We start from the raw sequence: 27,706 nt of genomic DNA, 5'->3' as shown, positions 1-27,706 counted from the left end.
CAAGTCAAGTTCGACCAAACTTCTCCCGCTCTGTCCTTCACTCCAGTGACTCCACTCCACTCAACCTCGATTCGGGAAACTGCACGATTGGGCCCCACCGAGTTACAGGCCCAAAACAGACATAGCGGGCCGCCCGGACAAGGGTGTCCCGAAAAAAAGGACCCCACGAGTCCTTGTCGCACAACTGAAGAGAGCGGCTACCAACTGTTCCCATCAAAGGCCAGGACACCAAGAAATTTACTTTTCCCCATCTTTCTGGTGGAGGCTGAGAGAGCATGCGTTAAATGCATTTCATCTTTTTTTTTTTCCTGGTCGTGGCAACCGAGATGGGTGAAGGAAGCTGAGCTTCCGGTTTTCAATGAGTGAAATCCGCTGAGTGACCAGCACACAGCAGACCAGCCCAAATGCCAACCTACATACCTGTCAAGCTGTGCTAATCTCATCCTGCATGTTAAATCACGACGAGCTCTAGTACCAGTGGAAAGCTGGTGTGATGACAAGGGGTTTCCCGATTTCGGTGCAGTACACCCATCCCCAAGCACATGTCCCCATTGCCCTGCCATAAAGTTGCGACCCCGGGGACTGCTGAATTTTACGCGCCCAAGAAAGCTCACCTTGCGCCAAACCTGGCACATCATTGTACGAAGATCTTGTACCGCGATTTTCATTAAGTGTCACTTTGTTCCTATTGTTGCCATGATCTATCAATGTTTCCTTACTTTTGTCTCCGTCTTGTTGGCCTATTGGATGAAATTTGGCTCGGCTGCCACGGTGACAAGAAATGGGGGCGCTGCTTACTACATATAGCTGAGGTCGCATGCAGAACAATTAATTGCCTACTTTGTACAATTTATTCAGGTGAAGCGACTTTGAATGAATGACGGGACCAACGTCGTCGGGTGTCTAGGTAGCCTAGTGAAAGAAAGAAAAAAAGGCAGGGCCACCTCAGGCGCGATCGGCCCATGATGGCAAGCCCCAATATTAACTGGGGTATCCTAGCCTTGCGGGGAGAAACCAGAGTGGTTAAGCGATTGAGCGGGTTCAACTGACTGTTGATATTTGGAGGAAAAAAAAAACCACCCACTGGGAGCCTTTGCCACCAACCAACAGCCGCATTTATCATCCTGCACCCTGGTAAGCCGGGTAGTTACCCGCCGCTTGAGCACAAAGTGAATGCGCATCAAATCAAGTCAAGATTGCTGATAGGTGGGGTGATGTGGTTACCATGTAAAATTGTATGTAGCATTTGGGATATCCGTATTATTGCATTATAGCTTACAAAAAGTATTATAGGTGTACTGTGTACTGTGATCAGTGTGATGAGTTACGAAGTACGAGGTGCCAACAAACAAAATGAAAAACGAAAACCCCTTGACCCCTGGAGGTTACTTGGTTCGTTCAATAAATCGGTTGGGCGCGCCCACCCAACGGGGAAAATTTTTCATGTACTCCATCGGCGAATATCAAGCCGTATACAGTAGGTAGCTATGACGGCGATAAACTCTGTGTGCCTGGTTTTGATTAGTGAAAGGTCGTCGGCATCGTACCATTCCATAGTACAGATAAGTGGCAGACGGACCCCAAGGGACTTAACCCGACCACGCTTTTCTCAGCCTCCAAATGTCAAACTAGGTTGGTTACATGACGAAGTCAAAGACAAGACTTCAGCGGAGACCGCTTGTGGGCACGGACATGGCCATACTCTGTCGGTTTTCGATTTTAATGCTCGTGATTTACAACCTGTTCAAGACCATGGCCTGAGCACGGTGTCACTGTCCGGATTTCGACTGGAGCAGGTGGCAGGCGAGGCGCCATGTAGAAAAAAAAGAAAAAAAAACATAGAAGAAATACAGTACAGAAAATTACTTTAGACCGTGTCTAAATGGACAGTTACGGCAGGCACGCGATCTCATCCACATCTTCGACGATGCTAGCTCTTTTCTTTTGATATCGGGCGTTTTCCGGTCTTCTGAGCGACTTGCACAGTGGTTCTTACAAATACGAATTTAATGGAAACCCTCCATAGAATAAATTGTATACAGTAGAGCCAAAGGTTCGTCTAATAGAATATGGTTTATGTTGGTTTCTCTTAGCCCAACAGGGCGGTAGGTTCCAATCAAATACCTTATTATTAGACACTATTTCACTCCCTTCCGTCCCATGGATGGTGCAACGTGCTACGGTGAGACCTGTCAATAATTGAACAAGCGGAATTCCAATCAAAACTTTATGGTCGTCATGTTACAGGGCCGTCCTCGCTTCGCTAAGGAGGACCTTGTCAAGGCTGGCCCAACGTATTGGAATACCCCACAGTGGATGCCACCGGCTGTACTATAGCACAGTACGGTACGGTACGGTGCGGTGCAATCAGGCGGACGAATGTGGGTTTGACGCCTTGACACATAACGTCTGTACGTACTGGGTATTAATCTAAATATTTTCAGGCTCTTTAATGTAATCACACCTTGCACATCTACAAAATTTTACCTGGTAAACGGTATTTTCATCTAGACCAGCATTAAGCTGCTGAAACCCTGCATTTCCAGGTTCCTGCAAAGTCAGTCGTAGTATCTCAGATAACTCATGCTCGTATGCTTGGTTCCTGCAGTAAACGCTCGGGCTAGCTTGTTTACCTACCTAGGTACGGGATGTACCTATTTGGTGTTGTAGAACAGGTTCCTGCAGTAGCTTCGGAAGGCAAACCAAACCCATCATTCGCCAGTGAGCGACGACCAAGGAAATGCATAGCATCTATCTCTAGGGTCAACACGAACAAACCCCTCTCGGAACCGTTTGTTCACCTTTCCCGGTCCAAGACCAGTCCTGTCTTGGGCTCGCATTCTAGATAATTTAGCTCGAGGGAGCAGAGACAATGGCCGTTTGACGATATGCAGAACAAGGCTAAGGTGACTGCCACACGAGCTGCTAAAATAGACAGAACTATCTCTAGTTCAGAGCTAGAAGCACATGTCTAGAGTGGCATATGACCCTTGAAAGTTATCTAGAATAAACTTGAGCTTCTAGAGTTCGGACGTGGTTTGTCCAAAGTAAGGCAGGTACAAAAGTACGGCACAGTAGTGCTTGCCGAGACGGTGCAGGGTAGGCAAGGTGGCTTGGCAGAGTCGAGCGCAGTTGGGTTCTCAATGTTCCTTGATACCTTGAGAGAATATGTGTTTTCTTTTTCTTTGTCTTTGTGTTCTTCCCTGTTGCTGCCCAATGAAGCAACTGGACTTGGCTTAGATCATCGCGTCACTTTGAGTGTTCACGCCTGCTGTTCTGTCCCGCCAAAGAACCGGATCGCCTCACTTTATGCGTTGGTGTTTCACTTTGCTTCCATCATATAGGTATTCAAGTTTAGGCAATGTTTTTCTACATGCTCAAGACCACATTCAGTGGCTACTTCAAACAAGATGAATTGATTCCTTACATCTACAGTACATAAAGCCCTGAAAGCGGGATCTGATATTACGATTCTCTCCTTTATCCGTTTTCAGCCCTGTAACCCATCACATCGTCCCTCGTGACGCGTCTTGGGCCAGGTGGACGTTTTCGGGAGTGGCGGTTCGTTTTCAGCTTGGTTCGGTCAGCTGGACAGCACCCTCTACCATCATGCCATTTCATGCATATCGACGGCAGGATAAAAAGTCATCAGCCAGGATTTGAATCCGAGGGAAGCTGCTGTCAGCCCACGAAATGGATCTACTATAGTAGGTCTAGACATGGCCCCACTGTCAGGTGGAGACCCTCACGTTACCACGTACCGTTGCAATGCAATGGCATGGATAGCTCCTAGACCCCGCGGCATGCACCTACGTAACCGCTGCAACTCCTACAGGCAATAGCTACCTAACCTTGCCTACCTCCTCATACCTACCTTACCTACCTTGCCCAGAATACACGTAGTTTGAAGTGGTGAGCTACCTCATCAACCATCTTTAACCTTGTCAGATCAGGACTTGGAACCCATCGAAATCGTCCAAACAAAATATGTGAAGCTTGGTCAAGTTGACCGTTCGCATGGCAACACTGCACACGACTCAAATTCCAACCAAACTTTCAGCGATAATTCCAGCTCCTCGCCTCAACCTACCTACAGACTTACCTACCTAGGCCTAGGTACCTTTTACTTACCCTGGATACCTAGTTCCGCCCCTGAGTAGGTATGCAACCTCAGAAAGCCGACATGGCGACCGACAACAGCTCTGCCGAAGAGCGCAATACACCCCCCTCTCCGTCGTCTCGTCCGGGAAACACGCTACAGGCAGCTGCCACAATGAACGCTGGGCTCCAGCACGAGAACTCCAGAGGTGTGTTCGCTGCGGGTCGCCCCGCGGATCCTGTATTATTCAAGCAAGGTTGATCTGAACTGACCCGTCATCACGCATCATTCTTGGCTAGGATCATCAACTGGTTCCCTTTCGAGGAACAGCTTTCATTCGCCACATGGTCGGCGTCGACGCTCCTCCATACTCGTGAACCTGCAGCTGAACGACCCCAACCTACCAGCGCCCGGCGAGATGGTGGCGGATCAGAACGGACCCAACCTCCACATGCCTCCGTCTCCACGATCGCCAATCATGATTGGCCGGGATCCGTTGAACCGTCATGGTCGACAGCCGAGCTTGGGCGAGATACATCAGGAGTTCGAGGCCGAGACCGAGGCTCATGTGGTATGTGGATGTCTGCAAAAGCCCGCTTCCGTCTGTTTCCATTCACGGAAACATGGTTGAAGCTAAGACTTTTTGGAATAGAACCGTCTTCTACAGGTTATACGCGACCAGCAGATTCAGCTCCAGCAAGCACAGGCCCAGGGACATTTGCCTCATGTGGCCACCGGCGACGATGTCGCCGTCCAATCCGGACCGGCATCCTCTTCGTTGCCGTCGGCCGCACCAGCCTCAAGCATACACCCGCGCTCACCAGTACAGGCCCAGCACCGCGGCTCCTGTGATTTCACGCGCGGGGACATGGCGCAGAGGACCCCAAGCTATACTGCCTCCCCCAGGCTCCGCTCAACTTCCATCAGTGGCGACAGCGAACACATGGCCCTGGGTGGACGTGACGAGAGTGCCTTCTATCAGGCCGAGACTCAAATGCTCACGAGAGAGAACCAGATGCTGCGTCATCGAATTCGTGATCTTGGTATGTGTCCACTGCGTCTGCGCGGCGCTCTTAAAGGTAACGCGCGACGACCATTTCTAATGTGAACTTTCCTGCATATAGAGCGGCAACTCAGCGAGCTGGGCAGCGGCCCCGGTGCCGTTACCGTGCCTCATGAACCATTTCAGCACTCTCACCTCACTCAATCCACCTCAGCGGCTGAGGAGGACTCGGTGAACGCTAGCGAATCGCCTGCTGGAGTGACTGCGGTTTCGCCTCTAGTAGCCGATGGTGCTGGCAAGTGACTGGTTGGTGGCTTTCAACACAAAGCTCTCTTTCAGAGCCTGCCATACGCATCCCTTGGTTCAGGATTTCTTGCGACATTTCTGATAGATTTTGCTCCGCGTTACGGGTGTTGTGGACACCTTTTACGAAGATATGACTTCTGGGTGGAATCGCTCCCCTATTAATCCTTAGTTTTCACAAGCGGGTTTGGGTTGGATGACTTTAACTTTGATGAACCAGAGTTTGATCCTTCTTAGGGTCTATCGATTGTATGGTAATTGTGCAAATAGGCTGGCGTTTTTATGTTTTTTTTTTCTTCTTCTCCACCGCCAACCCGATTGGCATTGCAGGTTTCACCATCAAGAGCCTTTTGTGGTGACCCATACTCATTAACGAACCTGTTTCTTTCGGAATTGATGGTAGCATGGCTCAGGTGTTGAGGCTGGAATAGATTTTGCATTAAGGTTCATGTATAACTATTTGCATCGAAGTGTGTGCATGTGTATTTCTCGAACGATGAGGCATCGCCATCGAACCTGCATGTTCCCACATGAGACCGCAAATGATTGAGGGTAGCAACTGTGAATTACGGCCAGGTTCTAAGCTGTCCGATTGATGGAATATCATATATCTATAATGGGCGTTGTGCCGTTTTATTTTGGTTTATTTGGTTGTTTCTTCGACAGCAAAGCGACGCCAGCAATGAATATCCAGTATTGTGTATCCAAAAAAAGAATAGCCCAGTACCCTAAAGATAACCCACGGCAGATCTAGCTGTGGGATATTAAGAATGTAATGTATGATGAACATGAAAGTGGTTATGGCAGTCGATCCCACACTGTCTAAAACGCCCCGAATGTATCACCAGAAATATCCGCTAATGGACTCCAGCTCATGCGTTTAAGCACGGCGAGCCGCCAGGCGGCGTTCCTCTCTCACAAGCCTCTTGGGAGCGGGAGCCGAGGCCCCTTGCTTGGGGACTCGGACGTCCTTGATATCGTTGCCGCGCAGGGGCGGAGCGGCCGATCCGGCCAGGATGCCTTGGATGGTCTCGAGGGCACACATCTCCTGGCCCAGGCCCGTGTCGTTGTCAAAGGCGCCGGTCCACCACCTGTGGCTGCACTGGGAGCCGTTGGCGCCGCCTGTGCACGTCGAGGCGGCGGCCTGGGCGGACGGGAGCAGGAGCGTCTCGACGACGGGGCGGATGGCGGGCTGCATCAGAGTCGAGGCCCACATGAAGCGCGCCAGCTGGCCCTTGTGCGACTTCATGTCAACGTTGCAGGTGCCGCCGCTCTCGCAGGCCGGCTCGTACAGTATGTCGGGGGTCGTCGCAGTGGGGCCAAAGTAGGCCTTGCTGGCTTCGACAAACTTCTGGGTGCGGTCAATCCACTTGCGGTCGCTCGTCATGTTGGCCAGGAGGGCGGCGCCGTACATATAGATGCCGTTGGTGTAGGTGAAGGAAACCGGGTTGACCTTCTTACAGTCATCCCGCTTGTCGGCGCCGTCGACCACGTGGAAGTTCTGGTCTACGAAGCCGACGCCCGTCGACCAGTCAAAGATCTTGTTGGCCCAGTCCATGTAAGTCTGGTTGCCGGTGGCGCGGGCCAGGCGAGCAGACAGTTGGAAGAAAGCTCCGTTGCTGACGCTGTTCTTGTAATTGAGGCCGTTCGGGTTGCTGGCAAATATCTGCCAGAGAAGACCACCTCCACAAGTCGTGGTATCCCACCTGCTTGCCAGTGACGCATGGATGTTTTCACTCATCTTCAGCCATGAGGGAACGCTTGATTCTGGTTGCGGGAGGTTACGCTCAGCTGCAGACATGACTGCAAAGCCCCAGAATCCGAGATCATCATTGCCCATCTGTCCCTCATGCGCTGGGCTCATGAAGTCATATTTGGATCCGGTTTGCGCAAGAAGGGCTGTTGCGATGGTTTGGTCATCTGGCCAAGCGCATCAGTACAAGGTATAAGTAAAGAAAAAAGACAATGCATAGAGAGAAAAAAAAAAAAAAAAAAAAGACTCACAGCTCTTGTCCCCTGTGTAGTGACTATAATCGCTCATGGCACCAAACAAGGCACCGGACTGCCACCACCAATAAGGAGCTTCAAGATCAACATAATTCTAAGATAAAGTTTTGTATTAGCACCGATGTTCTATCCCACTCGACGGGGGATAGCCATGCTTACCGTTGCTGAGCCCTTATAATATGACATGGTGTCCGCCGCGATGGTCTTGACAACAGCCTGAACCGAAGCAGACTCCGAGATTTTCATATCCTTTGGCACCGCGCTGATTGCCATGGCTGCTACACGAACCGACTTCATGAATTGAACCATCTCGACAGAAAAAAAAAGAGAAGCGACTGGCTCGCTCCAAGCTTGGCAAAGCAAGTATTTAAAGAAAAGATGAAAAGGTCGTCCAGACGATCAAAATAAATCAGATGACAACGGGAGGCAAGGAATAGCCTCAACCTGGACCTTGTGAGTATAGAAAGTTTTGGGATGTCTGTTTGCTGATCCTTCGATGGCTGTCGTTTTTTTTTTGGTATTGAATACGTAGGCTGATGATGCTTGCAGACGTTTCGAAGACGAATGTCACGAAAATGAATAAAAATAGGAGATCAGACCGGGGGTAAACCAGGGACAAATGAGCTCTGCTCCGCTTGCGGGTGCGCAAGTATAGTCGAATGACAAACGAATGGAAAGTGATTGCCGGTCAAAAGAGGGACACTGTGAAGAGAAGACAAAGTACAACGTAACAACGAGCGAGCTGTGTACCTTGGTGTGGACTTGAAGAGAGTGTAAGTGACAATAAGAAAAAACGGATGAACCGATGGCCATCATGAAAGACCTCGCGCGATCCAGGCAAGGAAGGGGCGGGCACCTTTAGTACTATCTTTAAATGGCGGCAGTGCCATGGGAAAATGGAGCCTTGATCCGCCTAATCCATGTCGTCCCCTCCCAAGCAATGCACGAACCGCGGGGATTTTTTTTGGTGAAGGGGGTGCGGGTAATGCTTTATTTTTTTTCGCTCCCCTTTTTCTTCTTAGTCCCCAACGCCTAACCGAGCAACATATTGCCTACCGGCAGTTAATCAATTCAAGTAACAAAGAGTACAGCATTCAATCAACCAGCCGGTCTCACTGTTTGTTGATAAGTGAATGGAGCCAAGTGATCATCTCGAATAAATTGTGACAATCGATTGCGAGTAGGCAGAGCAAACCCGCAAACCATCAACACTGACCACCATATCGAGGGAGGCAGCTCTCGTGTGCACAGACAAAGCCGACCTTGTTTTCCCCTGGCGTATGCAGATCATCCAGGGGTCTCCCACCTGCAAGCAAATTTGACTCGGAGGTGGAAGAATTAAAATGATTCGTTCGGGGAGGGCAATAGCAAACAGTCGAGAACGGCCTAAACAAAGAGCATGGCGGGTGGCGGGCTTGCGCGGTTGCCGTCTGATTGGTGATGGTCGGTTGATCTCCACGCACCACGATCTTTGGCTGCTTGGTAGAAATCCCTTGTCTTTCTGGGGCGAGCGGGCTTTACCAGTTGAGGAAGCTCGGCCCCCACCTGTGCTTGAAACTTGAAACAGTGTCGTCTAATTTTGCGAGCAAACGCCGCTGCGGCGCTACCAGTACCTACGAAGTACGTCGGGAACTTCTCGATGAGGTAAGTCGAGCTGGTCGTCATCCACCTGAGACCACAGAACGAATGGGAAGCCTGTGCGTCTGCATCCACCGATTCCAGGAGAGTGACTGCTTTACTGGATACCGTCGGTGGATGAATGAGATCTGCCAAGCATCACACGCGCTTGCGCTGTGGAAAGAAGCTTCAAACCCCATCGGTTGTCGGTCGGGAATCAAAACACACAAGGTATTGTAGGATATGGTGGTGTCAACACTATTAAGTGAGCTAATAAACTGCTATAGTGGATTTCATCAATTTGCAACCGAGTTGATAGAGGATTGTCAAGTTTCCTATGCGCCTTGGCGCCACCGCCGTACATTGCTACATCATACAGATTTTTGATGGACGTTGGGAGGCAAAGAAGGAAATGAAATACCTATGTGCTGGATTCAGGCTTGGCAGTACAGGTGTGGCAAAAAGATGCGGTGGTGTTGGTGGAGTGGAGATGCGGGAAGGCGTAATCGCAGTTGTCAATGCATTATTGGCTTTGGTACCATACCATTAATAGGAATGGAATCTCGCTGCTCCTGTCAATCGAATGTCATCTAGTCAACTTCTGGCGACTGCGCCACGTTGTAGCCTGCAAGGTACCTAACGGTACAGTAAGCTAGGCTCCAGGGAATACCTTACCGGCACAAGGGATGGTTTTGGCTTGGTTCTCCAACATTTTGCCTACAGGCAAGCAGGGTCAAGTCTGGATTTTGGCACTTTCAACTTTCCATCCCAACTAACGGTCTGATTGATCAATCAGACTTACAGTGTACTGTAGACATTACTAACTAGAAAACATTCAAATGTAACCTGGCGGGGGGGGGAGTTGTTTTAGTCAGAATACAGACAGGTTAATCCGAGCTACAATTCAACAGCAGGACAGTCGCTTGCTCAGTTCACAATATCGCAAAGGAGAGATCTTGATCCGCCGATTCCGCTGGTTACCAAGTCGAGAGATGTCGCACTCGCACTACATCCAGTTGCCTCTGCCGCGACGGACTCTCTTTCGGGTGAACGTCACACGAAGCCCTTAAATTTTCGTGCTTCCTCGGCATTGCAGTTTTGACGTCAAAGTCAATTTATACATCTCAGCGCTGGTATAGAATTCGATCTTTGAGTTAGTGCTGCCCTCGGGGATTTGGGTGCGGTTCCCCGGCACGGAAAGCACAGCCCGGATTATACAGCCTTTGGCTGACTACAGCGCAGTAAGCTTGTCCAATCCTACACCTAGCAACATACCACTTCTCCCGGCCGACTTCTCCATACAGAGTGGCTGGATGTTTAATTACGCAGAATGAGTGCACTTGCTCCAAAGATGGTAATCAGGATTGTACATAACGAACCAATGAAATGCGTCGAATCTTCGCAGCAAGCATTGAACATAGCCCCGGTTGCTGGGTTAAGTAGTAGTTATCATCCGCTCGTGAAGATCCAAAAAGTCAACAGGTTTGTTTTTGTCAGGTCTATCCCTTTGCCTTTTGCCTTTTATCTTGTTCAAGCCCTTCCTGGTACAAAGTGACGGCTACGCAAACAAACACCTTCAAGGTACTCTTACCAGCAACCATTGTCATTCTCGACATCCTCGTCCTCATAAACTCATAAACACAAAACCCATCAACTCGAGAAAAATGCACGCCTACGTTTCTTACATGCTCCCCCTTGTGGGCTCTGTTATTGCCCAGTCGACGACAACCATGGTGGTCTCAATGCCGCAACTCAACATGAACAGGACATGGAGCGGCTCAATCGTCAAGGCCGACAAGACTCTGACCGAGATCGACATAAAGTGCGGCGCTCCTGTTGCCACCACGACCATCAGCGCACCACCCTGTCAGTTTACAAACGGCATCCGCGTAACGCAGGGCCCCTCGGTATGGGGCTACTCTCTGGAAAGCACTGAGTCCAATGTAGCCAGGTAAGTTCCATATATACAAAGGCATTCTACTGCTGCTGCTGGCTCCCTGTAATAACGCATCTCGCCTTACTAACACGAAACTTGTGTCTTTCTCTAGGACATATCATGCGACTTGCTCCTTCAGCGAGTCCAAGACCATGACATGCTCAGGCTCGGTGGTCGCAAAGGTGACCGAAGGCTCCTCAACGGCAACCCACACATCTACAGACGTCCAGACCGTCACCAACGCCGTCATGTTCCCAGTCACGGCCAGCATTACCGCCGGCGCGGATAAAGTTGCCTCAGCCACCGCCGGCCCCACAAAGACTAGCACCGGCGGTCTGCCAAAGATGACTCAAAAGGCTGTTCTGGCAGGCGTTGTTGCCGTGGTCGGAGGTGTAGTTATGATTTGAGAATACAGAGGCTCTTTCTTTTTTCAGTGCGAGCTTTTTTGTTCTTTCTTCTTTCTTCTTGGTGTTGTACAATGTTATATTTATGGCATAGCAGGAGCGCTTATTTTATACCCATTGGCAGAGCGTTTATATCTATACATTTCACTAGTTATTTTCTTCTTCTTTTGGCACCTGTGTCTTTTTTCTGTCCTTATACATCGATTTGAATCAAACCCATATAGAGCATGCTTTTGGGGCAAACCCTAGAATGTTCGGTTCCCTGTCAAGTTTAATGGAGCATTAGGAATACTCTGACGAGATTTGTTCATCATTTGTCATCAGGGAAAAGAATCCCACTATAGATAGTTTGCCGCAAAAACTTTTTTCTTTGCCAAAATTATTATCAAAAGAGTATATGTGCAAGATTGTACAAAAGAAAACAGGACAATAAGGTAATAGTGGCGATGTCCGAGAGACTGTGATATGGTTTGCTGCAGCCAACCTTCCCTTCAACAAAAATGTGTCTTGCCGTCCGAATCCAGCCAAAGAAGAAAGATAAAGAAATCATGCAGGTCTCGACATGACATCGGTACAAGCAATGACCGATAAGACCGCTCCGACTGCTCCGGTTAGCTAGCGCCTTTTTTTCCCCACACGAAACCTACACGGCTTTTATAGTACAATATTTATACACTTCATGGTACAATGAGAAGCCCATCATATATACATGTCGACCCTTCCCGAAGTCCTAAATCGGATACCCGGTTGATCAGAAGCTCGAACCACCAGGACCGTCGCCTCCAAAACCGCCACGGTCACCACGGTTACCACCAAACACACGGCCGCCTCGGTCACCGCCAAACCCACGGCCACCGCGATCGCCTGCGAAACCTCGGCCGCCACGGTCACCGCCGAACCCACGGTCGACTCCGAAACTACCACGGTCACCGCCAAACCCACGGCCACCGCGATCGCCTGCGAAACCTCGGCCGCCACGGTCACCGCCGAACCCACGGTCGACTCCGAAACTACCACGGTCACCGCCGAAGCCACGGCCACCTCCGAACCCGTCACGGTCACCGCCAAACCCGCGGCCACCGCGGTCGCCTCCGAAACCACCACGGTCACCGCCAAACCCACGGCCACCGCCGCCACGTTCGTCGATAGAATATGTCATGGGAGTGCCGATATTCACACCAGGCACATTGTAGAGGCCCAATTTAGCAGCCCTGTCCGGTGAGAATGCGGGAGGTTTGTCCCAACCCCACAAGTTCTTCGTCATGCTGGTGAGTTCCTTGAGCAAGGTTGGTAATGTGCGCTTGGAGGATTTTCCAAACTGGACATAGAATGACTCAGCAAGAAGGCCCTTGGGCAGGGCCCTGGAAGCTTTTGCAACCTCTCGGTAAGCCTCAGGTGCCTCATCGAGGCTACGAGGGGGCACAGGGAACTCGGCCACCTTGATGTCAGAGTTGCGCTTGATCGGGAGATCGCCCAGCATGTACCGAGCATCGCGCAAGTCATAGTGAGGTACAAATAGCCAACCCTGTCCGTCCTTGCCGGCACGGGCTGTCCTGCCCAGACGGTGGATGTATTGCTCTTGGTCAGGCGGCAAGCCTACCTGGATGACATGTGTCACGTTGGGAAAGTCCATGCCACGTGCAGTCACATCCGTGCTGATCAGAATACCGGATTTGGACTTCCGGAAGTAATCTGCTGCCTTTGTCCTTTGGTTCTGGGACAACTGAGCGTGAATGTGGAAAACTTCTGGAAGGTCCGGAATCTGAACGGCGAGTTCTCGGAACAGCTCCCCAGCCATTGCAACCATATTTGTGAACGGGAAGAAAACAATAGCCTTGAAAGGTGGCTGAGAAGGGTCATTCTTCGCAGCCCTGATCTCTCTCAACATAAGCTCAAGCGCAGCAGGTAAGAGATTTTCAAATGACGAGGTTGGTACGATGAACTGAGGCACCCTCTCGTGAGTTTGAATCTCATCTGCCCGCACTGTCTGAACAAATTCAAAGTTTTGCTTGTCGACGTACCAACGGGCCAGGCCGACAACATTTTTAGGAAGGGTTGCAGAGAAGAGAAGAGTCTGGCGCGGGACCTGCTGACGGTCTGGAAGCATGTCAACGATTGACCTCAACTCGTTCTCAAAACCAACATCAAGCATTCGGTCTGCTTCGTCAAGGACCAATGCTTGGACGTTGCTTGCATCTATTCCAGATAACTCGTCGGACAGCAGATCGTTCAGGCGGCCTGGAGTTCCAACGAGCAGATGGCACCCTTCCATGTGTATCCTGCGAAGGGACTCGCGCTTGCCAGTGCCTCCCACTGCAGTCTGAACCGTGACGCCGTTGCGCTGGCAAAGTCTGGTGGCTTCCTTGCCAATTTGCTCAGCAAGTTCGCGGGTAGGCGAGATGATGATGGCCTTGATGCTCTGGCGCTGTGCAAAGCGGCGGGGACGTCCCCTGCTGACTTCCTTTAGCGAAGGATCGGCGTCGAGAATCTTCTGGATAACGGGAATCAAAAAGGCAAGAGTTTTGCCCGTTCCCGTTTTGGCTTGAGCAACCCTGAAATGTGTACGTAGAGTTAGCCACGGTCTCGGAGTTATACTTGTAATACACAGACTGCGATTATACTTACAAGTCCTTGCCCTTCAGCGCAGGCGCCAGGGTCATTGACTGAACGTCCGTCATGTCCTCGTAGCGCATGTCAACTGTTATAGCCTTTATTATGCTTTCGTCGATATTTGCCTTTGCCAGGTCTGAAAACTTTGTGATTTTGGTCGACCCAGGTTGCACACTGAGCTCCTGCTGCGCTTCAGCTCCGCTCGTGAAGAGACGAGAGGTCTGGAGTAGCAGCGATGGCTTAGCAGGGCGCCATAGCCCAGCTGCTATAGTCGGACGGCATTGTTTTGAAACCGCCGCCAAAGGGACTGAAAGGGACGGTGGTATCCTCACAAGACGCGCCTGTCTTGAGACTGAGGATCTGAACATGATAGGCAAATGTCAAGAAAAGTGATCGGTACAAGCGAACGATCAAGGGACCGAATGGTTGATCGTCTACAGACGATAGTGATAAAAACGAAAATAAAAAAAAGACTAGTACAAGAGTGGTGATATTACAAAGAGGGAGTAGAGGAATCTTGAATGAGGCGCAAATGAACGCAACCAACCACTCAGTGTATGATGAGTTGATCAGAAGGAAAAAAGTTCGACAGCTTCTCGAGAAGGACACAAGAAGAAGAAGCGTTTGAAAATCTGCTGTCGCGGTGGCGCTGTAGAAACTTTTACATCTCTACTTACGGGCAGCAAATTAAGATCAAATTCTTTTCCATTCGCTACAGGGATCTTGATAGGTGGGACCGACAGGGGCATAGAACAATTTTGGCGTTATCAAAGGCTTATCGGACCCTTTGGTCCCACACAAAGGGAATTAGCATCCCTGAATTTCCTGCCAACTACCACTTTGCCCAGCAGGTACGTGAGTGGTTGGACGCGTCTGGGTGGGTATGTGCCCCCCGCAACGCGCGCGTGGGATTTTGTTTACTTGTGTCGCTTGTGTGGGTTGTTTTGACTGTTACCATCAGAACGTATGAAGGCCCCAACCGTCGTCGCAAAACATCGCCAAAATGAGGGTCACCGAAATCATAATAGACGTGAGTCAATAGTTACTAAATCTTTTGGCGAGCCTTTGCTAACTACTTGCAAAAAGGGGTTCAAATCCTACGCTGTGAGGACGGTAATTTCAGGATGGTAAATTAAAAAAAAAAAAAAAACCACCCCTCGATGCGAAGGAGCCTGCGCAAGTCTGACCTTGACCTTTTCAGGGACGAGAGTTTCAATTCTATCACCGGTCTGAATGGAAGTGGCAAGTCCAACATCCTCGATGCAATATGTTTTGTCTTGGGGATTACCAATATGTCCACTGTGCGGGCGCAAAACCAGCAGGTCAGTTTGGGCGCCGACTCGTTGAGTGTCAAATGTTTGTCCTCTTCTTTGTCCTTATGCTGACTGGGTGGGCATCACTACGATTCAGGATCTCATATATAAACGAGGTCAAGCCGGTGTCACCAAAGCGAGCGTAACGATAGTCTTTGATAACCGCGACAAGAAGAAGTCTCCCATTGGCTTCGAAGAGTATGCCACCATCAGCGTTACCAGGCAAGTTGTGCTTGGAGGTACCTCGAAATACTTGATCAACGGTCACCGCGCTCAGCAGCAGACTGTCCAGAATCTGTTTCAGTCAGTCCAGCTCAACATCAACAACCCGAACTTCCTCATTATGCAGGGCAGAATTACAAAGGTCCTCAACATGAAGGCGGTCGAAATTCTTGCCATGATAGAAGAGGCCGCTGGCACGAGGATGTTTGAGGATCGCAGAGACAAAGCCTTGAAAACCATGGCCAAGAAGGAGATGAAGCTGCAGGAGATCAAGGCACTACTAAGTGAAGAGATTGAGCCCAAACTGGAGAAGCTGCGGACGGAAAAAAGGGCATTCTTGGATTTTCAACAAACTCAAAACGACCTGGAGCGATTAACACGGGTAGTCGTTGCGCATGATTACGTGAGGTGTTTAGAGAAGCTGCAACAATCAGCAGCTGACCTTGAGGCTAAGAAGCAACGGCGCAAGGATCTCGAGGACTCTGCTCTCAAGTTGAAGAGTGAAATTGCACACTTGGAGGAGGACGTCATGAGAGTCAAGGAACAGCGTGATAAGGAGCTTCGCAAAGGCGCAAAAGCCCATGCCCTTGAAGAAGAGGCCAAGAGGCATTCCAACGAACTTGTCCGCCTCGCCACTGTCGTTGATTTGAAGAAATCGAGCATGGCCGAGGAGGAGGAGCGGAGAGCCGCTGGTGAGAAGAGTGTCACCGAACTCGAGGCTGCCCTCGAGGAGAAGACCAAGGCCTACGAGAAAGTCAAGGCCAAATACGACCTGGCAAGCGAGCAGTTAGAGAAGCAGAGGCGAGATGCAGAAGCCAAGGAGGAGCTGCTTCAAACCCTGCAAACGGGCGTCGCATCCAAGGAGGGACAGGAAAATGGCTACCAGGGTCAGCTCCAAGATGCCCGCAATCGAGCGACAACCGCGATGACTGAGCAAGAGCAAGCCAAGATCAAAATCACTCATCTGGAGAAGCGCATCAAGGAAGAGGAGCCGCGTGCAAAGAAGGCCAAGACGCAGAATGCGGGGCTGCTTCGTGACCTTGACGGCTTGAAATCGCAAGCGCAGAGACTCGAAAAAGAGCTAGGGAAGCTTGGTTTCAGCCCCGGTGCCGAAGAGGACATGTACAAGAAGGAATCCAGCTTGCAGCAATCTATCCGTGGACTTCGCCAAGAAAGCGATGCTCTAAAGCGGAAAGTGGCAAACATTGACTTCAACTACTCAGACCCAGTTGCCAACTTTGACCGCTCCAAGGTCAAAGGGTTGGTCGCTCAGCTGTTTACGCTGGACAAGAACCAAACAAGGGCTGGAACTGCTCTGGAAATATGTGCAGGCGGCAGGCTTTACAATGTTGTTGTTGACAACTCAGTCACCGGCACGCAGCTACTTCAGAACGGCAAACTTCGCAAGCGGGTGACCATCATCCCACTCAACAAGATCGCCGCCTTCAAGGCATCGGCTGCTACCATTGCAACGGCGCAAAAGATAGCTCCAGGCAAGGTTGACTTGGCTTTGTCACTTGTCGGCTACGATGAAGAAGTCTCTGCTGCGATGGAGTACGTGTTCGGCAACACGCTGATCTGCGCTGATGCAGAGACAGCCAAGAGAGTCACTTTTGACCCTAACGTACGTATGCGCAGTATCACCTTGGAGGGTGATGCTTACGACCCATCCGGGACACTCTCGGGTGGAAGCGCACCAAACTCGAGCGGCGTATTGGTGACGCTTCAGAAGCTCAATGAGATCAACAAAAACATCAAGGAAGCTGAAGCTGCGCTCGGCGAGCTCCAGGCCATGATATCCCGAGAGAAGTCCAAGCTGGACCAGGCTCGTAGTTTGAAGCAGGAGCTGGACCTCAAGACGCATGAGATCAAGCTTACTGAGGAGCAAATTGGAGGTAACTCATCATCGAGCATCATCCAGGAGGTCGAGAACATGAAGGAGCAGATCGTCCAGCTCAAAGAAGGCGTCTCGGACGCGAAGAAGAGACAGGCTGAGGCCAATGCCGATGTCAAGCGAATCGAGAAAGACATGAACGACTTTGACAACAACAAAGATGCCAAGCTTGTTGAGCTGCAATCATCCTTGAAGCAACTGCAGTCATTGCTTAGTGCCAACGCAGCCTCGGTCAAGACGCTGCAGAAGGAGCTGCAAGGGGCACAGCTTGATTCTGAACAGGCTGGGGGAGACCTGGCTGCGGCCAGAGAACAGTTGCAGGACATTGATCTGGCGATCAAGGCCCAAAAGGAAGAGATTGCCGATCTGAATAATCAGCAGGCCGCCCTGAAAGAGACTCACGATGCAGCTCAAGCGAAGCTGGACGAGGAGCGTGCTAAACTGAGTATTTATGACGATGAACTCCATGCTCTCGAGGAGGCCACGAGATCGAAGAACAGCAGGATCGCAGAGGAAGGTCTCGAGATGCAGCAGCTAGGTCACCAGGTCGACAAGTTTCACAAGGAACAGCAAGCTGCTGGGCAAATGGCCGCCAACATGGAAAAAGAGCACGACTGGATCGTGGACGAGAAGGACAGGTTCGGGCGGTCTGGTACTCCTTACGACTTTAAGGGCCAAAACATCGGTGAGGCCAAAGCGACACTGAAGAACCTGACGGAGCGGTTCCAAGGCATGAAGAAGAAGATCAACCCCAAGGTCATGAACATGATCGACAGCGTCGAGAAGAAGGAGCTTTCGCTCAAGCACATGATGAAAACCGTCATCCGGGACAAGAGGAAAATCGAGGAGACAATCGTCAGCCTTGATGACTACAAGAAGAAGCAGCTGCAGGAGACCTGGGAGAAGGTAAATGCCGACTTTGGGCAGATCTTTGCGGAGCTTCTGCCGGGTAGTTTCGCTAAGCTGGATCCCCCCGAGGGCAAGACGATCAGCGACGGTCTTGAAGTCAAGGTATCGCTCGGCAAGGTATGGAAGCAAAGCCTCACAGAGCTCAGTGGCGGCCAAAGGTATGTTCAACCTCCTCGTTCTTCGCTCCGATTTCTAGGGCTGTCTTTGACTAACTTGATTTCCCCCGTCTTTCAGGTCTCTCATTGCTCTGTCACTCATCATGGCGTTGCTGCAGTTCAAGCCTGCGCCCATGTATATTTTGGACGAGGTCGACGCGGCTCTGGATCTTTCACACACGCAGAACATTGGCCGCCTCATCAAGACGCGTTTCAAAGGCTCGCAGTTTATCGTCGTCAGTCTCAAGGACGGCATGTTCCAGAATGCAAACCGCATTTTCAGAACCAGGTTCAGTGAAGGTACCAGTATGGTTCAGGCACTGACCCCTGCTGATATGAGATGAGCTGCGATACTTGCCGGGCTGTTTCTTTTTGGACGAAGCGTAAATGTGTGCTGGCTTGATGTGATGGGACGGCGTTAGCGGAATTTTCGGCAGACTGCACGGGCTGGGATACGGATGAATACCTATATATGACGGGACGACACGTTATGTTTGTTGAGTCACTAGCAAGGCTAGGGGCTCCGTTTTGTTTATTTGCTCTTGGTCGCGTACTGAACTGTCTAATATGTCACTCGATTGTTTATGGAATCCGTCCTTACTGAGTTTGAGGCCTGGTTGGTCTAGTACAATCCAGGTCTATTCTAGATCAAGTCTATTGCTTGATGTACTTGTGAGATCCTAGGCCCTTGACTTTCACCTCCATCCCGATCTTTACAGTACTTTCCAACTCCAACACCCGGCTGCCTGTCATCTTGAACATGGGCGTCAGCTGCATGCCAAGGCAGCCGTTCAGCGGTGCGCCTTCGTCTACATTCCTGTACTTCCTCAAGGCGTGGTCGGGCTCTTTCTCGTGCTTGATGCCATTGTCTGGGTTTACGTTGGGCATCTTGCACCTGACTGTGCGGCAGGATACGTCAAATTCGGCCGTCTCTTCCGAGGACTTGCCGTCCGATACGAGCTGGATCGACTTCCACTTCTCCTCTTCATATGGCGGTAGCCCCGTGACTAGACAAGACATGAGTGAGAATGAGGACTAGCGACTGAAGAATGAGTGATCCGCGGCGACCTACTTACGAATGATGTTGGCTCGGAACCTCCTTGCATCCAAGGTTTTCAAGTTCTCATCCTGGGAAACCTTCTCGTTGAGATCTCGCACGCTACTCAGATTTAGCAAATGGAGGGGGAACTGGTTAAAACTCTTGAGTTAGTGAGGCCCTTGGAAACAAATTCACGCGATAACAAGAACGAGGCCAAGTGCATGTGTCAACATACAGCGTCTTGAAAACCCGTCACCGGCTGGTAGCCCGCAACCTCACTGGTTGGGGCACCACGGTAAACCTCACGGAGCTTATCGGGATCTATCCTGAACAGGGCCAGCTTGTTACTGACACCCAGATACCTTTGGAGCTCATCGGACAGTTCTGACGACATGTTGAGGGCCGTGACAGTTTCCTTCCAGATCTTGACGTTCTCATACTTGTAATCCTTGTTCCTGATATCCGCCTCGGATGGGAATTCAACAGGCAGCATGATCTCTTTCTCAGGACGGGCATCTACGCCCCGGAGCGTCTTAGCAGCAACCCAAGCCAAAGTGCCACGGAAGCCCTCCTCCATCCAGGGGAAGCGGAGAATGAGGTACGACTCGCGGATCTTTTCGCCACGGCGCTCGCACTTGGCGCGGTCCGGCCGCCACAGCTCGACGCGAACATTGGCGAGGGCGGGGAACTGGCGCTGGGTGATGAACTCCCAGCCGTGGCGGCTCTTCTCGTCCGCGTCCGAGTCCAAGCGGACGGGGAAGGGGCTCTTGAGCTGAGCCAAGGTGAAGAGCCTGTCAAACTCGAGGCCTGAGGGCAGGACCACGCTGCGGTCGAGCTCTATGCCGGCGCACGACTTGACAGGGTAGATCCAGAGGCTCTGGACGCGCGGCGGGCCAGCGGACAGGACATCGGACGGCAGGGCCTGAGCGGCCCTGAGACCCGGCTTGGCCGCAGACGGCTCAAGGCCGACCTTGGAGTGCGTCTCTGCGAGGGCGTCGCTCTCCCGTGGGGGGAACGGGGGGTACACGTAGATCATTGGCACCAGGAATGCCAGGACTGTCAATAATAGGATCGAGATCGTCCCGGGATCCTTGTGCCAGGTGCCATTGCTGAGGGCGAGTAGGATGTCTTCCATGGCGGGTTTGGGTGTGTGCGGCTGAGCGATGCCGATTCGTTGTGACTGGAGATCAAATTAAATTGGGGGTTGTTTTATGTTTTTTATGGTTTTTTTTTTTTTTTAGAGAAAAAAATTGATTTTGTTGCCTTTTTGATGTTTTATTTTTTCCTTGCCGCAGTCGAAGTCGTTGGGATAAAAAAAAAATCAGGCAAAAAAAAAAATCAGTCCGTTTCAATTCTCCGGCGGCGTGTGATCGTCTTGGTCCTGGTTCTGGGCGTTCAATGCTGTGATCCTGATCTTCAAAATGACAGCTGGCGTCCTTGAGCTCAGATCCTAGCTCATCTCCCTCTTGCTTTCCCGAATCGTAGCTTTCGCCGTTGGTTCGTTCGTCTTGAAATATCTCAGGACTAGAGGGGCGGTGACTGCTCCTTTTCAAAAAGGTGATTGGGCAACTCAAACAGTATCGAGACTGGCCTCACCTTTTTCGGATGCGGGTTCGGAGGGTGTCAAGGGGCGAGAGAAAAGCATCCCAATCATCACAAACCCTAAGGTTACCAGCTATTGCAAATGGTCCGGAGACCTACCTACCTAGGTAGGTACCTAGCTATGGTGGGCTCTCCTGGCGCCATTCTGCTCTGGCCAGTTTCATCTGGCGCTCCTTGCCCCTTCTTCTTTTTGGTAAAAGGGTCACCCATGAAGCAGCCAATTAAGGTTTTGAATTGGCGCGATGTGGGCCAGTCTACGAATAGCTTTGGTTACGTCAACCCACCCTGCATCGTCAAAAGGCAGGCATTTGGTGTCCGGCGTTGACTTGGGGAATCTTCGGCTTTGCATGAAAGATCTGGATCCGCACGAGCGAGAGTCATGGTCGTATTTTTCTTCTTCTTTTTCTTTTACAGTCGAGACTTGAGACTCTAGAACTAGAACTAGACCGTACGACCGTTGATGCGACACAAGAGAGAGATTATTCCAGGCAGGCTGCCGGAGGGCCAGTGTACTGTAAGTGTAGGTAGGTCTGCCTAGGCCTTGATTAACCGCGCCTCCACTAATCACTGCCACTCGAGGCAATTCAGAGCTCACAAACAGCATGTACGTTGGCTTTTATGACGAAGTGGAGTTGACTAACCGCATGGCAGAAAGTTAGGTAATCAATATCGACAATGGTGTACGGATACCTACTCCGCGGATTCAATACGGTAGTCGTTACGGAGTATGTAGTGAAAAACTAGCTAATGTGGGCCGCGTCATGCGAGTTGGTGGCTTGATCGACGAGAGGTTGAGTTCATGTGAGTTCGTCCCATATTGCGGTAGAAAAGAGAAAGAAAAAACTAGACTAGACTAAAGTAGCAACAGCGGTGCAATGGGGCTCTTGTGGACATGATATACCAGCAATGAATCGCAGAACGTTTCAATATCAACCGCCGGGTAAAGCATGAGAAAGCGAATGCGCTGAACAATATTGTGGGAAGACCTGGCTTATATCTGCTGTTATTATACCCAGGCCAATTGTCCATTTTGGGCTTCACAGAGCCACCTGGCTGGGTTAGCTGTGCTAGTTTAGGTAACGTGCCTACCTACTCCGTACATACTACTCCTACAGTACCTGGTAGCTGGTAGGTACCTAGGTAGGTAGGTAGGTAGGTAGGCAGCTACCTTGGGTAGCCATGTATGAATTGATGGTGTTGACTCCAGGGGTAAATGGGGAAATGACAGAATTTTCTCTGCAAGGGACCCGGGCTGTCAACGCGGGTTGTCAAGCCTTGTTTACCTACCTACCACCTACGTTAAGTGCAGCACACACACACACACATTCTCAAACTGCGTACAGTAGACATCTGTATCCAATTGTTCCCCGGCATTCTAATTCTTTCTTCCCAATTCCTACATGCCTACCCTTGATTCGCCTCGCTGAATGAAATTAACTTTTCTAGGGTTTACCACGTAGACACAGCCTCTAATTCTTCACCTGAAACCAAAACAGACATTGCCGGAATCCGAGTACTGGATAGGAGGGCAAGGTTGGTGGTGACCAACAGTCGGCAGGCATCCCCAGGTGCACAACTATTGTGCGTTTAGCACCAGTTTGCCAATTTGTCTGGCTTGACCCCGTCCTTTACTTGGAAAAATTTCCATTTAAGAAGAGTATCCGTGGTCACTTTTGTATGATGCATAGAATCGATGTTATCTCGTTCTAGACCCGACCCGATGGAACTTAACCCTTCCTTTGATGAGTCGTTTGCTGAACGCCTGAGCGGCGACATTGAGCTGTATATGGGGATACGGATGGGGATGGGGATTTGATGTCAACAAGCTTGAAAATTGATGAATACTGTCTTGTGTCTTAGTAATTCCATCTAGGCACTTCCTTCTCAAACGATACCCTCCCTACCTTGGCTTATCTCACACAGAAGACCGGGGGGGGGGAGGAGAGAAAAAAGAATCTCGCGCGATGTTACTATAATTTAGACGAATCTTCTTTGAATAGAGTCAGCACTCTGCAGTTGAGAAAGCGACTCCACTTGGACTTCAAATGCAATCCGTGTATGCGAGATTTGACTTTTATTTTACGGTAGTATTTAAATTCTACCACGTAGTATCGGTCTATAGCTCGCTTGTACCTAGGTCTACACTGTACCGTAATTCTGATTCTCTCTTTCGTTCCTCGATTCTTCCCCCATTCCTCTTCACTCGACAATCGACCACGCAATTCTCCACAGTCAGGACATTTCGGCACCTCAAAACGGATAACGGTTGGTCTCAGATGCTGAGACCTTGTCCAGGCCAATCTTTGCCCATTTCGCCCAAGAAATCAGTCGGTTGTGGTTCCTGAGATACGCGTTACGAAAGCGGCACGGACGGAAAACCTGCGTGCCCTCCCCACTATGGATCAGTTGGTGGAGTTTCTCAAGGTGGATCGTATGGGTGGTGCCTTATTCGTGCTAAGCGGAGGTTATTGGCAAGACTGGTAACCTAGCACGTTGGTTGGGTCGAGCAATTGTGGTAACACCAACAGCGGTACTGGTGCAGGTACAGGAGGAACCAACCCCATCGGATGCTGCCGGTAGTTCTTGGTACCTAGGTACGGAGGAGTATTGGTGCTGCCGTATTAATTTCTTTCCACACATAGAACGAAAAATTTGGTAAAAATGCCCACTGATATCACTTCAGTTATTATTGATCTGACTTGTGTAAGTCTCAAGCACTAACTGATATTGATTTGACCTGTCAGTTAACAAGGCAAGCTTTTGATATGCACGACCGGGCTAGATTCCATCTAATCACGTCGGACTCTCCGTACAAGTAAGTCATGCTATGGCTTTGAAGCAAACACCTGGCATATGCGCAGTAGATGTTTGCTCCATGACGCGCGCGCCTAGCATGCAGTAGGCAGATAGGCAATTCATTTCCCATCACCAAACTAGTTCATGCATTCGCGTTCGTTTGTGTGTCTCGAGGTGTCTCTGCCCTATACGATTTCGCAGGCTGCAAATCTCGGCAAGGGGCCGCGGTCTCCCGGTTCCCCGAATGCATAATAGCGTGGCAGATAATATTCGTCTGAAGTCGCGGAGATCTCATGTTGCTCATCCTTCCAACCTATCCACCCACACCCACCTTATTCAACCCAGTCGATTCTAGCTATTGCCTCCCCGTTTCCCGAAGACCGAGCGGGTTGGTAACGCACAGACTTGAGACGGGACTTTGGAATCCGGACCCTGATTGCTATCCAGAATTAAGGTACGTACCTTGGTCAGCTACTGGTGGTAGCGGCTGCCTTGCCTGGTCCGATATCCAAGCGTTGGATCCACCGGGATCCACTGATTTGGCAAGGCTTCACGTGATAATTACCCGGACCCCAGACGACTAAATTTTTTGCTCGATATCCTTCCTTATCCCCCCCCTGGAGACCAACTTTGGCTCACACACGGCTCTGGGTTTTCAGACACGGCTTCCCCACCGCCCGACAGTAAGGACAGCTCTCGATCCCCATTCTCGGCGCGACACCACGCAGTGACGACAAACGCCATCGCTTAGGACAGGACGGTTCTTGTGATTGCTGCGAAACTCCCTCAGACTACTGTACTGTATTTACTGTATTGGATGAAGATGGCATCATCGGCGGAGGAGGAGGCTGGCAAGACGCACACCCTCCGATCCCCCGCGGCCGACATCAACCATTCAGATGCAAAAGTTAACGCCGCTAACCATGGTGGAGACCACCATCGACTGGGTTTGTGGCAGGACTGCCCAGTTACCTCGGCTCACCTCGGCCAGTCAGCCAGCCTGGTGGTCCTTCAGTCATTTCTTAGTCAATCAATGCCTGTCCTTGGCACGACCTCCCGACGTCTACCTTCCCTGCTCGTCTTGGCACGCCGCTCCCAGGCTTGGAATGGAATGGGCCTCGATCGCCCTGCCGGCTAAATCCAACCAGACATGGGATGACATTGAAGCCAAGTAACGTGTATACGTACTACGTAAGTAGCTCTCTCTTTTCAGCAACTTGCATCTATCCCCACCTTTCCAAATACTATGGTACTACTCAGTTGGCTTTCGAGAACCGTTGGACCAATTTATTTTTTGTCATTTTTCCTATTACTGTATCCATTTCCATCCCAACTATACCTTGTCCAATATACTCCGTCCAATCATTTATTTCACCGTTGGAGTGTTTCTGGAACTTCCATGGACCTTGCCATGGTTTAGGAAGCTCGTCTCAGAATGTAATTTTTTTCTTCTCTCTTTCGGGATGAAGCTTTTCGAGACTCTTCATTGCAAGCGAATTACTCTTCTCGGGCACATCCTTACGAAAAGTCGTGTCTAAGATAATTACAAAAGTAGCCAAAAAGCCTCCAAGTTCCCAATTATGATCTACAGCCCCTCACAGTCGTGCCAAGAGCCTTATTTTTCATTTCTTCCTTTGTCTTTTGCCCTTTTCTCTTGCTTGGACCATGCGGATGGCTTCGTCCCATGTCTTGCCGGTCACTGATATGCGGGCCGTTGATCAAACCACGCCGCGCTCAGTTATGAGCCGCCCCCCCCCCCCCTGCTATCTCTCCGCCCTTGCAGGGCCTTGCAGTGGAATGGCTACTACGCTACGTACTTCGTGTACTTCGTACTTAATTACCACGTAGTATCTACATTTGATCCCTGCAGCTGATAGCCTTGTCTTGATCCTCGCCGGCCCAGGGATTACATCGGTACCAAAAGATGGCAACAGTAGCCGCCAGAATTTATGGGACCGTCTCCATTACTTCAGCTCCCTTTCCGACACCCCTTGTGTTAAACCTTGGTGTATTGTACACTTGCAATGAACTTCTTGCGGGCCAGAAATCACACTACCTAGGCAACATACAGTCTTTGCCCAGCGGTCGAATCCGCTGCAACATAAGCGCTCCTCACTTTGAAATGACCTGGTTCACTATCACTGCAACTCCTGTGGGTTCGTGACGTTACCCTCGGGTCTGATTTCACATGGTTATCATGCAGTTCCGGCCTGATGGGTCGTTTGCCAACCGTATTTACGCCTGATTTCATGAAGCAGCCCCCCGGTGTACCCCCGAGACGTCAACTCTACCACAAAAGCGACTGGGGCTTCTTTTGGACGCTGGCCAAGACCACCATCTTCCATTTTCATGCTTTGCATACTGACCCTTTCATCTTCTCCCGGCCCTGTCCCGTGCCTCATCTGCAACGTCCATCGCCACCTACCTGGTCAACAACTCCATCGATATTCCTGCAAGACACCCACTGATTGCCATGCGACTGCCTCATCACTCCCGACAACATACATGTCCCCTACATCCCTTGGCAGCCTGGTGGCATGGGGTTAGACTCCAGTACAATCTGCTGGACTGGTCCTTGTCACGGACATCTCTCCGTTGTGTACACCGTCACGCGCTCGGTCACTGTTGGATGTTGTTCGGCGACCCTTTTAATAATAGCAGCCTGCCCCTGTTCAGAGCTCCGGTGATCGTCAAAGTCCATCCTAGCAGTCAGTGGCTTATGCCACCTTTGAGAAAGGAAGACAAGTTAATAGCTGCATGTGGAACTGTGCACATATCCTTGACATCTGGGCCTGTCATCCCATGTCCTGCGGTATCCTCATGCATGTCACATCCATTTACGCCCATCCTACCTCACATTGCAGGACTTTTTTTCGACCGCCTAGACACGCCAACACATTGCAACCCTCACTCGCCATGCTTCAAGCCCTTGCTATGCTTGGAGTCAAATCTAGGGATACCAGTTCACTTACCCAACCCATCAGATTGCTACCTGTTCCTTTGTACCTGACTACGTAGCCGCCCTCCGAAATAGCAGATTCAATGTCGTCTCAGGCTTTGATCCTTACATGGGACGCTTGGATTGATTGGCAAAATGGTCCTTTTATGAGGCTCTGACCCCTGCCCTCTTTCACTATGGCCGTGACTCGCTCTTGGCCCCGCTAGCCCTTTTTCTGGTATTCGACTCTCCTTGTGTTTAGTATAGCTCCGATCAACAGCCCTAGGTGGCGGGTATTCTGGCTCACTAGATCTGTACGAACCGTTTGCGGGGCATTTGTGGTAGGGGATACCGTTCCGTACATATTGCAAGCCGGGCCTCTAGCAGGAAACAAAAGTAACATAGTCCAGAATCTATTCACACCTTCTCGTCATACAGGTATGTACATAGGCATCTAAGCATCCCATCTCCAGGGGCAGCCTTGCTTGAAGCCTCCTGCCTCACACGAAACGATGCTATGACTCTGACAATCTCGCACAAATCACAGGCGATCAGCCTCCTTGACAGACACTCCATATAATTTATCCCACAATACGTCAAAAAAGATCTCCGAATGCTTGCCGGTATCACTTACCCACATTGCAAGCCCTGACCGCGTCTCTGACAGCAAACCCCCTTGTCCTCGGAGGTCTCCACTCACAACTATCCACATCCATCTCTCACCCAAGGTTGACCACCCCCCTGGCCTTGTCAGCGTCCTCGGGACTAATAGACGTCTACATATATCCAAGCGGCATTGCCACCAGTATTGTCATTGTACGATTCTGATATAGATTCACGAGCAGGGAACCCTTCGCTG

General features: G+C 50.5%; 10 protein-coding genes across 10 annotated transcripts; 5 read left to right on the top strand and 5 right to left on the bottom strand.

Moving 5' to 3' along the window:
• Positions 1 to 4,183: 4,183 nt before the first annotated feature.
• Positions 4,184 to 5,405, top strand: MGG_07102 (uncharacterized protein; the record flags this gene model as incomplete). Its single annotated transcript, XM_003715248.1, has 4 exons — positions 4,184 to 4,307; positions 4,399 to 4,670; positions 4,752 to 5,142; positions 5,224 to 5,405. 4 exons carry the CDS (start codon positions 4,184 to 4,186, stop codon positions 5,403 to 5,405), a joined length of 969 nt encoding a protein of 322 aa, XP_003715296.1.
• Positions 5,406 to 5,789: 384 nt separating this feature from the next.
• On the bottom strand, positions 5,790 to 8,344 carry MGG_07101 (mannan endo-1,6-alpha-mannosidase DCW1). The gene is made up of 3 exons (XM_003715247.1): positions 7,572 to 8,344; positions 7,410 to 7,506; positions 5,790 to 7,325 (listed from the first exon to the last, which is right to left on the bottom strand). Exons 1-3 carry the CDS (start codon positions 7,719 to 7,721, stop codon positions 6,286 to 6,288), a joined length of 1,287 nt encoding a protein of 428 aa, XP_003715295.1. The 5' UTR covers positions 7,722 to 8,344; the 3' UTR covers positions 5,790 to 6,285.
• Positions 8,345 to 8,599: 255 nt separating this feature from the next.
• Positions 8,600 to 9,321, bottom strand: MGG_15856 (uncharacterized protein). Its single transcript, XM_003715246.1, has one exon. The coding sequence runs from the start codon at positions 9,075 to 9,077 to the stop codon at positions 8,799 to 8,801; it is 279 nt and encodes a 92-aa protein (XP_003715294.1). The 5' UTR covers positions 9,078 to 9,321; the 3' UTR covers positions 8,600 to 8,798.
• Positions 9,322 to 10,353: 1,032 nt separating this feature from the next.
• Positions 10,354 to 11,795, top strand: MGG_07100 (uncharacterized protein). Its single transcript, XM_003715245.1, has 2 exons — positions 10,354 to 10,980; positions 11,078 to 11,795. Exons 1-2 carry the CDS (start codon positions 10,694 to 10,696, stop codon positions 11,370 to 11,372), a joined length of 582 nt encoding a protein of 193 aa, XP_003715293.1. The 5' UTR covers positions 10,354 to 10,693; the 3' UTR covers positions 11,373 to 11,795.
• MGG_07099 (uncharacterized protein) lies at positions 11,653 to 14,644 on the bottom strand. Its single transcript, XM_003715244.1, has 2 exons — positions 13,995 to 14,644; positions 11,653 to 13,921 (listed from the first exon to the last, which is right to left on the bottom strand). Exons 1-2 carry the CDS (start codon positions 14,345 to 14,347, stop codon positions 12,121 to 12,123), a joined length of 2,154 nt encoding a protein of 717 aa, XP_003715292.1. The 5' UTR covers positions 14,348 to 14,644; the 3' UTR covers positions 11,653 to 12,120.
• Positions 14,645 to 14,939: 295 nt separating this feature from the next.
• MGG_07098 (condensin subunit) lies at positions 14,940 to 19,141 on the top strand. Its single transcript, XM_003715243.1, has 5 exons — positions 14,940 to 15,009; positions 15,066 to 15,106; positions 15,181 to 15,301; positions 15,390 to 18,475; positions 18,552 to 19,141. Exons 1-5 carry the CDS (start codon positions 14,983 to 14,985, stop codon positions 18,814 to 18,816), a joined length of 3,540 nt encoding a protein of 1,179 aa, XP_003715291.1. The 5' UTR covers positions 14,940 to 14,982; the 3' UTR covers positions 18,817 to 19,141.
• MGG_07097 (MOSC domain-containing protein) lies at positions 18,928 to 21,369 on the bottom strand. Its single transcript, XM_003715242.1, has 3 exons — positions 19,747 to 21,369; positions 19,549 to 19,660; positions 18,928 to 19,479 (listed from the first exon to the last, which is right to left on the bottom strand). The coding sequence occupies exons 1-3, from the start codon at positions 20,644 to 20,646 to the stop codon at positions 19,127 to 19,129; spliced, it is 1,365 nt and encodes a 454-aa protein (XP_003715290.1). The 5' UTR covers positions 20,647 to 21,369; the 3' UTR covers positions 18,928 to 19,126.
• Positions 21,235 to 22,963, top strand: MGG_15855 (uncharacterized protein; the record flags this gene model as incomplete). Its single annotated transcript, XM_003715241.1, has 6 exons — positions 21,235 to 21,306; positions 21,528 to 21,627; positions 21,858 to 21,914; positions 22,130 to 22,241; positions 22,560 to 22,646; positions 22,824 to 22,963. The coding sequence occupies 6 exons, from the start codon at positions 21,235 to 21,237 to the stop codon at positions 22,927 to 22,929; spliced, it is 534 nt and encodes a 177-aa protein (XP_003715289.1). The 3' UTR covers positions 22,930 to 22,963.
• A 1,573-nt stretch (positions 22,964 to 24,536) lies between these two features.
• On the top strand, positions 24,537 to 25,472 carry MGG_15077 (uncharacterized protein). Its single transcript, XM_003715240.1, has 2 exons — positions 24,537 to 25,100; positions 25,449 to 25,472. The coding sequence occupies exon 1, from the start codon at positions 24,727 to 24,729 to the stop codon at positions 25,045 to 25,047; it is 321 nt and encodes a 106-aa protein (XP_003715288.1). The 5' UTR covers positions 24,537 to 24,726; the 3' UTR covers positions 25,048 to 25,100; positions 25,449 to 25,472.
• Positions 25,473 to 26,816: 1,344 nt separating this feature from the next.
• Positions 26,817 to 27,563, bottom strand: MGG_15854 (uncharacterized protein; the record flags this gene model as incomplete). Its single annotated transcript, XM_003715239.1, has 3 exons — positions 26,817 to 26,859; positions 27,170 to 27,227; positions 27,482 to 27,563. The coding sequence occupies 3 exons, from the start codon at positions 27,561 to 27,563 to the stop codon at positions 26,817 to 26,819; spliced, it is 183 nt and encodes a 60-aa protein (XP_003715287.1).
• Between the last annotated feature and the right edge of the window lie 143 nt (positions 27,564 to 27,706).

Source organism: Pyricularia oryzae, chromosome 2 (genome assembly GCF_000002495.2).
Source record: "Pyricularia oryzae 70-15 chromosome 2, whole genome shotgun sequence".
NCBI classification, from domain to species: domain Eukaryota; kingdom Fungi; phylum Ascomycota; class Sordariomycetes; order Magnaporthales; family Pyriculariaceae; genus Pyricularia; species Pyricularia oryzae.
Note: the sequence above shows the minus strand (reverse complement) of the source record. Positions and strands in the feature narration are given on the sequence as shown.

Bases quoted from the DNA above. Each gene is read 5' to 3' on its own strand.
- MGG_07097 (XM_003715242.1), bottom strand. From the start codon at position 20,646: ATGGAAGACATCCTACTCGCCCTCAGCAATGGCACCTGGCACAAGGAT. The intron at 19,661-19,746 runs GTATGTTGACAC...AGTTTTAACCAG, and splicing joins TGACGGGTTTTCAAGACGCT to TTCCCCCTCCATTTGCTAAA. The intron at 19,480-19,548 runs GTAAGTAGGTCG...TGTCTTGTCTAG, and splicing joins GTTCCGAGCCAACATCATTC to TCACGGGGCTACCGCCATAT.
- MGG_15856 (XM_003715246.1), bottom strand. From the start codon at position 9,077: ATGACGACCAGCTCGACTTACCTCATCGAGAAGTTCCCGACGTACTTC.
- MGG_07098 (XM_003715243.1), top strand. From the start codon at position 14,983: ATGAGGGTCACCGAAATCATAATAGAC. The intron at 15,010-15,065 runs GTGAGTCAATAG...ACTTGCAAAAAG, and splicing joins TCACCGAAATCATAATAGAC to GGGTTCAAATCCTACGCTGT. The intron at 15,107-15,180 runs GTAAATTAAAAA...TGACCTTTTCAG, and splicing joins AGGACGGTAATTTCAGGATG to GGACGAGAGTTTCAATTCTA.
- MGG_07099 (XM_003715244.1), bottom strand. From the start codon at position 14,347: ATGTTCAGATCCTCAGTCTCAAGACAGGCGCGTCTTGTGAGGATACCA. The intron at 13,922-13,994 runs GTAAGTATAATC...TACACATTTCAG, and splicing joins GCGCTGAAGGGCAAGGACTT to GGTTGCTCAAGCCAAAACGG.
- MGG_15077 (XM_003715240.1), top strand. From the start codon at position 24,727: ATGAAGATGGCATCATCGGCGGAGGAGGAGGCTGGCAAGACGCACACC.
- MGG_07101 (XM_003715247.1), bottom strand. From the start codon at position 7,721: ATGGTTCAATTCATGAAGTCGGTTCGTGTAGCAGCCATGGCAATCAGC. The intron at 7,507-7,571 runs GTAAGCATGGCT...ACTTTATCTTAG, and splicing joins ATTATAAGGGCTCAGCAACG to AATTATGTTGATCTTGAAGC. The intron at 7,326-7,409 runs GTGAGTCTTTTT...GCGCTTGGCCAG, and splicing joins CTACACAGGGGACAAGAGCT to ATGACCAAACCATCGCAACA.
- MGG_07100 (XM_003715245.1), top strand. From the start codon at position 10,694: ATGCACGCCTACGTTTCTTACATGCTCCCCCTTGTGGGCTCTGTTATT. The intron at 10,981-11,077 runs GTAAGTTCCATA...GTCTTTCTCTAG, and splicing joins ACTGAGTCCAATGTAGCCAG to GACATATCATGCGACTTGCT.